General features: G+C 39.9%; 1 protein-coding gene across 2 annotated transcripts in view; it reads left to right on the top strand.

The window, feature by feature from the left end:
- Positions 1-12,111, top strand: part of CDK14 (cyclin dependent kinase 14) — a 282,959-nt gene that overhangs the window by 161,423 nt on the left and 109,425 nt on the right. For both annotated transcript variants that reach the window (XM_077809416.1, XM_077809415.1), the window contains exon 7: positions 1,691-1,811. In XM_077809416.1, the coding sequence (XP_077665542.1) occupies positions 1,691-1,811 (121 nt within the window). The remainder of the gene's footprint in view (positions 1-1,690; positions 1,812-12,111) is intronic.

The following is a 12,111-nucleotide window of genomic DNA, read 5'->3' as shown; positions in this document are numbered from 1 at the left end:
TGTCCAGTTTGACCAATGTAAATGGCAGAGGGGCATTGCTGGCACATGATGGCATATATCACATTGGTGGATGTGCAGGTGAACGAGCCTCTGGTAGTGTGGCTGATGTTATTAGGCCCTGTGATGGTGTCCCCTGAATAGATATGTGGACACAGTTGGCAACGGGCTTTGTTGCAAGGATAGGTTCCTGGGCTAGTGGTTCTGTTGTGTGGTATGTGGTTGTTGGTGAGTATTTGCTTCAGGTTGGGGGGCTGTCTGTAGGCAAGGACTGGCCTGTCTCCCAAGATTTGTGAGACTGTTGGGTCATCCTTCAGGATAGGTTGTAGATCCTTAATAATGCGTTGGAGGGGTTTTAGTTGGGGGCTGAAGGTGACGGCTAGTGGCGTTCTGTTATTGCTATCTTACAAGAAAAAAACTTCAAATCCAGACTCCAGCGAGAAACTGTTGAATTGGAATTCATTTGCAAATTGGATACTATTAATTTAGGCTTAAATAGAGACTGGGAGTGGCTAAGTCATTATGCAAGGTAGCCTATTTCCCCTTGCTTTTTCCTACCCCTCCCCCCCCGACATTCTGGTTAAACTTGGATTTAAACTTGGAGAGTGGTCAGTCTGGATGAGCTATTGCCAGCAGGAGAGTGAGTTTGTGTGTGGTTTTTGGAGGGGGGTGAGGGGGTGAGAGAACCTGGATTTATGCAGGAAATGGCCCACCTTGATTATCATACACATTGTGAAGAGAGTGGTCACTTTGGATGGGCTATTACCAGCAGGAGAGTGAGTTTGTGTGGGGCGGGGGGGGGGAGGGTGAGAAAACCTGGATTTGTGCTGGAAATGGCCCAACTTGATGATCACTTTAGATAAGCTATTACCAGCAGGGCACTGGGGTGGGAGGGGGTATTGTTTCATGGTCTCTGTGTGTATATAATGTCTACTGCAGTTTCCACGGTATGCATCCGATGAAGTGAGCTGTAGCTCACGAAAGCTCATGTGCAAATAAATTGGTTAGTCTCTAAGGTGCCACAAGTACTCCTATTAAATTGAAAGGTTATCAGTGCTGAAAATTGATGAGTTGAAAGATGAATGGTGTAGGAAATGGCAACCCCCTTTTTTTTTGTTTGTCACAGGAATACCAAAATATATGCTTGAAAATTCAAATATTTTTTTCAATGTATTTTTTCCGTATGTGAATATAAGCTAAACCTGTCACAGGAGTCATTAATTCCCTGTAAGAATCCACCTGTTGTCTAGAGTTGTGTTGTCATGCTGGGTTTGTTCTTCCTCACTTTGAATAATTGACCTTTAGGGATTTATCTGTTATACTTTTGAATACTGTGTTTTCAGAATGCTAAATAAATGCTAAAGATAAAATTCCAGATGATGAGATTATTCCCACACCATATTTTTATATCTATGAAAATATAAATAAAAATTTAAGCTACTTCAGTCGTTATAGTTATCAAAGACTTGTCTTATAGTTCTTTCAAAATAACAAATCTGTTTAGCTATGAACTAAATGATAGATCTTATGTTCCGTCACTAATTAACTTACTCCTAGGCCAGAAGAAACAAAAAGCAGTCTTGCATGCAACACACATCCAGGTTCATATGACACACACTGCCTTTAAGATCTTAACTGTACACTTCTTTGTTCTCTTTATGCTTATTGCTTTTTTATTATGTATATTCTACAGGTCTTGCAAGAGCCAAATCAGTCCCCAGCCACACATACTCTAATGAAGTGGTTACCCTGTGGTACAGACCCCCAGATGTCCTTTTGGGCTCAACAGAATACTCCACCTGCCTTGACATGTGGTAAGAATAGCATCCTTATACAGGATAATCCATCTAGTTGCTTTCGCTTTGACTTAGTGTAGACAAATATGTACTAAAATTAATGGTGTAGCATAGACTGCCTGTGTGTGCTAATCCTTGTGGATCCTCCCAGATAGTACTTCCTGAGAGCAGCCCCCTGCCTATATATCCAGTACTTTACAGTGGGTATCCAGTAATGATACATGACTAGCATGAACAATAACAAAGAAGCAATTTAATTGGTATTCCGTATCTTTTGTGGTCTTAATTTGAAATTTTGTTTTGGAGAAAGTAGCTTTTATCTCCTAATAAACAACAGGGAAAGGGGGAAGTGCCATAATTCGAGATACAAACAATACAGTACAGTATAACAGCAGTATAACAGCAATAACTATTGTTACAAATCCATGGCCAGTTAGGACCTTGCATTTGTCACTGTGTTGCTCGCCATCATCATATCCACTCGCAACTTCACAGCAATAGCAGGTATAAAACCCAGAGTCTTCTGTTACAAAAAGCTCTGCCCTGGTATTTGGTCAAAATCTACCTTAGCTATTAGTAGTATGTTAGCATATGATACCCAGTTGACCGTGTGGTGCCGTGGAGAGCCAAAGTAGTGTTCTGAGGAGCCCTTCAGGCAGGTCTCCCACCCCAGGCTCTCTCAACATCTCGTAGAGTCTCATCTCTGTCCAGAGAGCAACCTGAGTCGATAGGGGAACATTCAGAGCACAGCTGGTGAATCTGGGTACGTTCGAGAATGAAAGTAGCTGATGGATCTGAGGATTTCTGTCAGTCAAACTTGGCACTGTCCATTTAGGTTATCATAAAAAAGGAAAAACTCCATGTGTTTAACTTATTCAAATTTGTCCTAAATGATCAGATTTAATCTCTGTGTGCTTTCAGTGTGTGTTTAAGTAGGGAATTGTGGGGCTGCTGATTTTAGCTAGAGGAACCCAAAGAACTGCAAGAAAAATTCCAAGAAGGGAGCATTTTCAAAAGTTTTCTCTGCAAAATTCATAAATAGATTTGGCCAAAACATTTTCTTTGATGTGGAATGGCTTTTTGAACAAAACAAAAAATTTTGTGCAAAATTTTCATTTTGGTTGAAATTTTTCAGCTTTTCAACAAAAAACAAAAATATTCAGTAAAACTTTCAGGGGGGTTGATTTGATTATCCTTTTTTAGTTTTTGAACCCCCCCCCCCCCAAAAAAAAAAAAGTGGTTTTTGAAGACCAAAACTTCTTTGGTTCTTGTTTTTTCATTGAAAACTGAAACATTTTTACAGGATTTTATTAAAGAAAAATATTTTGGAAATTCCTGACCAAAAAAATTTGCATTTTTGACCAGTTCTATTAGCAAATACTTTACAAAAAATGACATGGAATGTTCATCTGAACTGTGCAGAGTTACCGTGCCAAACTGGGAGACCAAATTAAACCATAAATATGCAACAGAGATACTTTAGATTTACTATAAAGGCAACCTGGGTATCTCTGGTATTTCCTCTCGCACAAGAATGTTAAATTTAATTACATTATGGTTACTGTTACTGAGCAGTTCAGCTATATTCACGACTTGGACAAGATCCTGTGTGCTACTTAGAACTAAATCAAGAATTGCCTCTCTCATTGTGGGTTCCAGGATTAGCTGGTCCAAGAAGCAACCATTAATGGTGTCTAGAAATTTTATCTCTGCATCCTATCCCATATCACAGAGAGAGAGAGAGAGCACTCTAATAAAAGTGAAGTCCAGGAAGGACCTAACCAGTGTAATCATATTCCATGTCTGGATCTCGGCGGTGAGGCAAGGGTGCTTGCTGGAGGGCACAAAAAGAAAATGTCTTAAATAACGGACATAAAATATTGACATCCCCTGGTGGCAGGACCTTTAACACAGGCCCAAAAGAGATCCAGGGTGCTCGGGGAGAAAGCTTTGTTCCAAATGAAAAATGAGGCAACACTGATTGTACTGATCAAAGCTATGAATCCAGTGCACTGGCACAGTGTTCTGACACTGAGCAATCACAGGATCAGAATGTTATTCAGAGCACACAGTTCACTCAGATGGCACATGAAAGGACTGAACAGTGAGGTTCACACCCCACCCCACACCACCCCATGTTCTCCAGTTTATATTCAGGAAATGCAGGAGATCTTGCCTGTTGAAAATATTTTTATGAACTTGGTACGTCTAACAGTAAGGCATATTGGAGAACAGATCGTATGGGAGCTCTTTTACAGAAGCAGCATATTGTTGGGCCACGATTAAATTCGACTAAGTAATGATTTCCCAGAATGAAAAGAGAAAGAGAATCCTTGCTTGTATCAGATGCCAAGATAATTCATTACCAACAAGTGTGTTTGTGTGACATTACCATCCATATACAATTATTAGTGTTACGTCCTTATGTTAGTGTGCCTTCTGTGTCCTGATTCATCACATACATCTTCATTGCAAAAGCAGACAGTCACTTTATGGAAATATTTAAATAGTATTGAGAGAAAATACACATCTGTTTTTTCCATTTAGAAAAAAGCTCATAAGGCACTGACTTTAGCCATGATAAATGACATTTAATTGGGGTTTCCAAGGAATTGAACATGGATCTGCTATTGAGTAGAAGAGCAGCTGTGTGATAGGAGTGCAAATATTAACCACTGGACAGTGGCTGGGAAGCAGGTGGCAGTGACTGTGGGCTATTTTTATGCTTCATTTGCCATAGTAGGGCATTAGGCTAGTAACTAGAAGCTAATGATCCACATACAGTATTACATTTTCCAGCTTTCTGTTTAAATAGCCTCTGGCAGTAAAAGAATATTAATGAAGACATACATACATCAATGGTGTCAGCTAGTGATGGAAATCAATACAATGTGCGTTGTGATTTACTGCTGTCAGCATATGATACTGTGGCATTGTGTGAACATATTATGCAACCTGAGACTGCATCAAGGAGTTATGATAGCCTTGGATATGCTTTTTTTCTTGATGAGGACTTACTGGTAGGTAAAAGTACCATTTAACACTGCCTCTGGTATAAATTTTTTTAATCCTTCGATTTTAGTCCTCTGAAAGTCAGTGCAGGGGAAATAATCTTTAAGCTTCTATACCTAGAGGTTTTATAAAACACTAAAAACCATATAAAGGTAATATAAAAATGTAAAAAACCTGTTATACTTATCTGTTTGTTTCTTACAAGAAGAACTGAGCTTGAGCAGCTGAGATACTTGATTCAAGGAAGTTATTAATGGCTTTTTGATTCTCACAATGTAAGCACTGCTACATCTGTTTTTTAAAAGCTGGAAGTCCCTATGGATATTTTATTTTAACATGTAGCTGGCTATAATCTATATTTGCCAAACAGCTGGCAACTGTCTTATTATATTTTATCCATACTACAGATTTCTTTGTTTTAAAAGATACAATGAATGCCTGACAGGTTAGTCACAATTCAGGTAAAATAAGCAATGTGCCAATTTTTAAAATTTCATTTAATTAATTAACATTAACTGTGCTTATCACTGTGGAAGAAATCACTTATAACTTTTCCTGTCAAATGTAATGCAATTGCATATTAGATCACCATTATCTCCATTACATTTCTGCCTTCAGATTTACATTAATTTATTTAACTTTGTAGCAGCTGGGATGACAGTGATCTCAGTGCAGATTTCAGCTTAAAGAAGAGTAGTCATCTCGAGCTTTATATTTTACGTATGCACAATCTGTTCGCTCCCTCTCCTCCCAGGTACAATGATCCCTATTTTGCTTTTGTAATCTGTTCTCCCATTATTGGAAAGCAGAATTGAGTATTTACCATAATCCTCTGTCTGCTTTCATGAATACTTGTCCAATCCAGACCTATGACAACAATTAAGATAGTATATAAAAATGGTCTTCTCTAGGACACAGGTGCATTACATTATCTGTTTACACAGGGGACATGACAGAGGCATCTTTATTCTACATCCCTTGTAAACAGTTTTCAATGAAAGAGTCTGGGGCTAGTAATCCCACTACACTGTGAAGCACTAGTTGTTTGAGGCACCAAAGAGAGACAACAGCAGGGAAAATTGGTTCTTTTGCCCTTGATGCTCTCAACCATAACAAGTTCTACTCCAGAGAAATACTAATCCTTAAGAGGTCAGGATGCTGTGATAACCATCAAGATATTGTTAATTAAACTTCCGGAAAAGATACTGACAATGAGCAGTTTTATCAGATGAATTAATCTGTGATTGGAAAATTCTCCCGGGGTCAGGTTCATGTGAGAAGCCTCTTTTGTTCTTAGCTGTTGGAAAGTCATTTAATTTTAGTTTCCTGTTCCTGAAGAATATTGTCTTTAGTTTGGCATTACACATTTACCAGATCTATCAACAAAGGTGTGTCAATTTTAGAGATGTTTCATACATACCAGAGAATTCAGTTTTGAAATCTCCTTATTACACAAAGGAAACCGAAAAACAAAAACTCCCTAAGAATAGGAAATACATATTCAACAGGCAAATTTTGCTGGGCAAATGCTGCTCAATTTGGTGTTCTGTTTCTCAGAATCTGAGCAGTTGAGTTTACTTGCACAGATGCACACACAAAATGATTTTGCAAATGGGGTATGTCATAAATATAAAGGGAAGGGTAAATACCTTTAAATCCCTCCTGGCCAGAGGAAAAACCCTTTCACCTGTAAAGGGTTAAGAAGCTAAGATAACCTCGCTGGTACCTGACCAAAATGACAAATGAGGAGACAAGATACTTTCAAAACGGTGTGGGGGGTGGGGGGAAACAAAGGTTTCTCTCTGTCTGTGTGCTGCTTTTGCCGGGACCAGAGCAGGAATGCAGGTCAGAACTCCTGTAAAGAGTTAGTAAGTAATCTAGTTAGATGTGCGTTAGATTCTCTTTTGTTTAAATGGCTGATAAAATAAGTTGTGCTGAATGGAATCTATATTCCTATTTTTGTGTCTTTTTGTAACTTAAGGTTTTGCCTAGAGGGATTCTCTATGTTTTGAATCTGATTACCCTGTAAGGTATTTACCATCCTGATTTTACAGAGGTGATTCTTTTACTTTTTCTTTAATTAAAATTCTTCTTTTAAGAACCTGATTGCTGTTCATTGTTCTTAAGATCCAAGGGTTTGGGTCTGTGTTCACCTATGCAAATTGGTGAGGATTTTTATCAAGCCTTCCCCAGGAAAGGGGGTATAGTGCTTGGGGGGATATTTTGGGGGGAAGACGTTTTCAAGTGGGCACTTTTCCTGTTCTTTGTGTAATACTTTGGTGATGGCAGCTTTTAACCTAAGCTGGTAAGAATAAGCTTAGGGGGTCTTTCATGCAGGCCCCACATCTGTACCCTAGAGTTCAGAGTGGGGAAGAAACCTTGACAGGGTATATTTTATTTGGAATGGAACATTGCAGCACGGGGAGGGGAACCACAGAACCACTCTTCAGAACCTTAGTTTTTAGGCGGTTAAATGAGCCAGAAAAGAATCTGATCGCACCCTTCAGAACTAACATGGATTAAAAATTTTACCTCATGAAACATTGAATTTTTGACTAAATGAACTTTGTTTTGTGAAATTTAAAAATTTTCATCAACAAAATATCATTTTGTTGGAAAAAGTCCAAATATTTTTATTTGGATGTACTCCCTCGTGGGAGTTGTTGTTTGGTTGCCTACTATCCCCATTCACCTACAAAGGGCCAGGCTCCTTGGCTAGAAAACATTGCCCATGATGCACAACAGCCAGGAGTTACTGTCTCCCCTCTCCAAGAGGGGAGGCAATCACAGGAGATATAGTCTGACCAGGGAGCACAGCCCATAGAAGAGAATGGAAGCATGAGGCACCCAAGTGACAACGGCCGTGAGCCACTGCAGCGACATTTCTGAATCAAAATGTTTCGGATTTTCATTGAAATTTTTCACCAGTAAAAAACCACCTCTTTTTCTGACCAGTTCCATTAATAGACAGCATCACGTATGAGCATGCAGTTGTTTTGAATAAGCATAGAATCAGGATAATAAATGTATGGCTGGCAGGGTCCTTGTCACGGGGTCTACTCACTGCTAGGGGCCTCCTCCTCCTAGCCACTCTGGGGATCAGCTTTTTCCAGGTCCAACGCCCACTTCCACTGCTCGCTGCATGCCCTGCTCTCTCTCTCTCTTGCTCTCTGTCTGTGATTCAGGGTGCTCTGTCTTTGTGGCTTGGCCCTCTGGCCAGGTTACTGTAGTCCTCCCCTTCCAGGTTATCAGAGTCTTTCCTTACAAATTGTCTCAGGAAGTCTTCTCATTCACTGCTCTGATGGTGCCACTTTCCTAGTGGCTGGTAGGGGAACCCAGGCCCACCTGGGTTCCCGCCTCTACTCCGGGTTGTAGCCGGGGACCTTCTAAGCAGCAGGTAAAGTCTTCACCTAAACCTTCACCTTCACCTAAACCTGTGTTTTCCCTGAGCCCTTCCTACACTTCCGCCTCCTGCCCTCAGGGGGATTTGCCATCTTAAACTGCCTTCTCCCAGGGAGTAACTGGAGAATAAATTCTGTAGCCCCAAACACACCTCCCTTTCCGCAGGCAATGACTGCAGACTACTTCCCTGCTCCCTGGCTTTATAGAGGCCCTGCTTGTTCCTGCAGACGTGAGCTTCCCCTAAATAGGGTTTTCCTCTCAGCCTAACTATACCCCAGCTTGCAGCCTAATAGGTTAATTGGTCTCACTGGTCTGCATTAACCCCATTCACGGCAAGTGAGGGGAACACACCCCATCAGAGTCCTCAAGATGTAAATTAGTTCAGCTCCCTGTGCAGACTAAGGACCAAGTATATGTAGACCATTTTTGGCTGGTGTCTGGAAGTTTTTAAGAACAGGTTAGATAATGATGGGGATTCCATAATCTCCCTGAGAAGCCTATTCCAGTGATTAATTACCTTATAGCTAAAAAGCTTTTCCTAATAACTAATTTATATCTCCCTTGCTTCAGATTAAGTTGGTGATTTCTTGTCCTACCTTCAGTGGACATAGAGAACAATTGATCACCACCCTCTTAAAAACAGGCCTTAGTACATTTGAAGACTGTTATGAGGTCCTTCCTCAGTCATCTTTTCTTAAGACTACACATGCTCAGTTTTTTTCACCTTTCCTCATAGTTCATGTTTTCTTAACCTTTTATAATTTTTGTTGCTCTTCTCTGGATTCTCTCCAATTTGTTCACATCTTAAAGTGTGATGCCCAGAACTGGACACATTACTCTAGCTGAAGCCTCACCAGAGCTGAATACAGTGGGACAATTCCCTCTTGTGCCTTATGTATGACGCTGCTGTTAATACATCCCAGAATATTAGGCCCCCCCTATTTTTTTTTGCAACTGCTTCACATTGTTGGCTCATATTCAATGTGTGATTCACTATAACCCCCAGATCCATTTCAGTAGTAGTATCACCTCGCTGGTTTTTTCCTTATTTTGTAGTTATTAATTTCATTATTCCTTTCTAAGTGTAGTACTTTGCACTTGTCTTTATTGAATTTCATCTTGTTGATTTCAGACCAATTCTCCAAGTTGTCAGGGTCATTTTGAATTCTAATCCTGTCCTCCAAAATTCTTGCAACCCCTTCTAACTTGGTGTCATCCACAAATTTTATAATACTCTCCACTCAATTATCCAACTAATTAATGAAAACATTGAATAGTATCAGTCTAAGACCACTCCCTTGCAGGACAGTACTGTATATACATCCCCTGAATTTAACAGCGAACCATTGATAACTACTCTTTTAGTTAGGTCTTTCAATTAGTTTTGCACCCACTTTATATTAATTTCTTCTAAACCACATTTCCCCAGTTTGCTTATGAGACTGTCATGTGGGACTGTCAAAAGCCTTACTAAAATCAAGATATATCACATCTACAGCTTCCCCTTCATCTACCAGGCCAGAAACATTGTCATAGAAGGAAATTAAGTTGGGGTGGTATGATTTGTTCCTGAGAAATTCATGTTGGCTATTATTTATTACATTATTATCCGCTAGGTGATGACAAATTGATTGTTTAATAATGTCTTCCAGTATCTTTCCAGGTATCAAAGTTAGGTTGACTGGGATATACTTTTTCAGGTCCTCTTTGTTCTCATTTTTAAAGAGAGGTACTGTATTTGCTCTTTCTTAGTCCTCTGGAACATCACTCACCCTCCATGAGCTCTCAAAGATAAATCGCTGATGTTTCCCAGATTTCTTCAGCTAGTTCTTTAAAAACCCTGGGGTGAACTTCATCAGGCCCTGCCAACTTGAACATATCTAACTTGTTTAATATTTGTTCCAGTGTCTTACCAGGTATCAAGTTAGGCAGACTAGTCTATAATTCCCCATTGTTCTCCTTTTTAAAGCGAGGTTCTGTGTTTGCCCTTCTTTATTCCTCTGTGCTCTCACCCATCCTCCATGAGTTCCCAAAGATAATCTGTATTGGTTCCAAGATTGCTTTAGCTAGCTCCTTAAGTACGCTAGGATGAATTTCATCAGGCCTGGATGACTTGAATACATCTAAATATTCTTTAATCTGTTCATTTCCTATTTTGGCTCACGTTCCTTCCCCCCTTCTTAATACTAATTGTGTTAAGTATATGATCACAATTTACCTTTGTATTAAAGACTGAAGCAAAATAGGCATTAAATAGTTCAATCTCCTTGATGTTAGCAGTTATTATTCTCCTTCCCCACCTACACTTCCCTTCATCTTTCTCTTGCTCCTAATGTATTTATAGAGCCCTTCTTATTACCTTTTATGACCCTTGCTAGATATAACTCACTTTGTGCTTTAGCCTTTCTGCTTTTGTCCCAACATATTTGCTCTATTCTTTTGTACTCATGCAATTTGTTAATGTTTCCACTTTTTGTAGGATTCCTTTACAGTTTTCATGTAATTAAAGAGCTCCATATTGGCCTCTGACTATTCTTGCTATATTTCTTTCACATAGAAATCGTTTGGCATGGTACCTTTAATACTATTGTCTCTGAGAAACTACCAGGTCTCGTGCACTCATTTTCCCTCAGATTTTTTTTTCACATGGGACCTTACCTACCAGTTCTCTGTTTTCCGAAAAGCAGATTTTTTAAGTCCACTGTCCTTATTCTGCTGCTCTCACTCCTTCCTTTCCTTAAATTAATCAAATCTATCAGTTATGATAATTTCACCCATATTGTCTTTAATCTTGAGGTTTGCAACCAATTCCTCTCTGTTAGAATCAGATCTAAAATGGCTGCCCCTCCTATTATGCCCTCCACTTGCTGAAACAAGAAATCATACACGATACATTTCAAGAACTTATTGGACATTTTGTGTTTTGCCTTATTAGTTTTCCAACAGATGTCTAGGTAGTTAAAGTCCCCAATTACTATCAGGCCTTGTGTTTTTGAAATTTCTATTGTTTATTCTAAAATGACTGATTCACATTCTCCTGCTGGTTCGATGGTCTGTACTAGACCCCAGCCATGGCATGACTCCTGTTTCTTTCCCTTTTTATCTGCTCTCGGAAACTTTCAACTGGTCTGCTACTCACTTCCCTCTTGACCTCAGAACAAATGTATATTTTCTTGATGTAAAACCTCCTCCCTACCCTCTCCACCGTCCTTCCTGAGCAAGGTATACCCCTCTATTCCAGTCAGAAGATTTATCCCACCAAGGCACTGTGATACCAAGTAAGTCATGATTTGCTTATCTATTAATAATTCCAGTTCCTTCTGTTTGTTCCCCATGCTACTTGCATTTGTGTGCAGACATCTGAGATGCTGAGTAGATTTCCCCACTGCTACCCTTTTTGCTCCCATGACCCTATTGTGATTTTTCATCTTTCTCTGCCCCCACCTTTAGTCCTCTGTTAAGGTTCCCTTTTTTTATACTTACTTGTGGGTTATACACCTGCCCTCTTGAACCTAATTTAAAGCCCTCCCCACTAGATTGGCCAGTCAATGCATGAAAATGCTCTTCCCCTTTATGGTCAGGTGGACCCATGTCTTCCCAGCAGTCCTCCTTCCCAGAACAGCATTTCATGCTTGAGGAACCTAAAGCCCTCCCATAAACACTGTCAGACTGTCTGGAGTGGCTCATGACTATGAGTGCCAGACTCAGGACAGACTGTCAAGAAGCAGGGGAAAGACCCCACACTGGTTGTGTGTTCTATAATTAGATTTCACCGTCTTAGTAACAAGTGTGAACTCCTAAAGCACTAGAACAGTCTTTCCCCTGAGTCAGTCAGTTTCCTTGGCACTCCAGTCTATCGTGCCACCCAGGCAAGTTGGACTTAGTGATAGATGGTTGCTATACA

This window comes from Eretmochelys imbricata, chromosome 2, assembly GCF_965152235.1.
Source record: "Eretmochelys imbricata isolate rEreImb1 chromosome 2, rEreImb1.hap1, whole genome shotgun sequence".
Lineage (NCBI taxonomy): Eukaryota > Metazoa > Chordata > Testudines > Cheloniidae > Eretmochelys > Eretmochelys imbricata.
The sequence above is the reverse complement of the archived record's forward strand: the minus strand, read 5'-3'. Positions and strand labels throughout refer to the sequence as shown.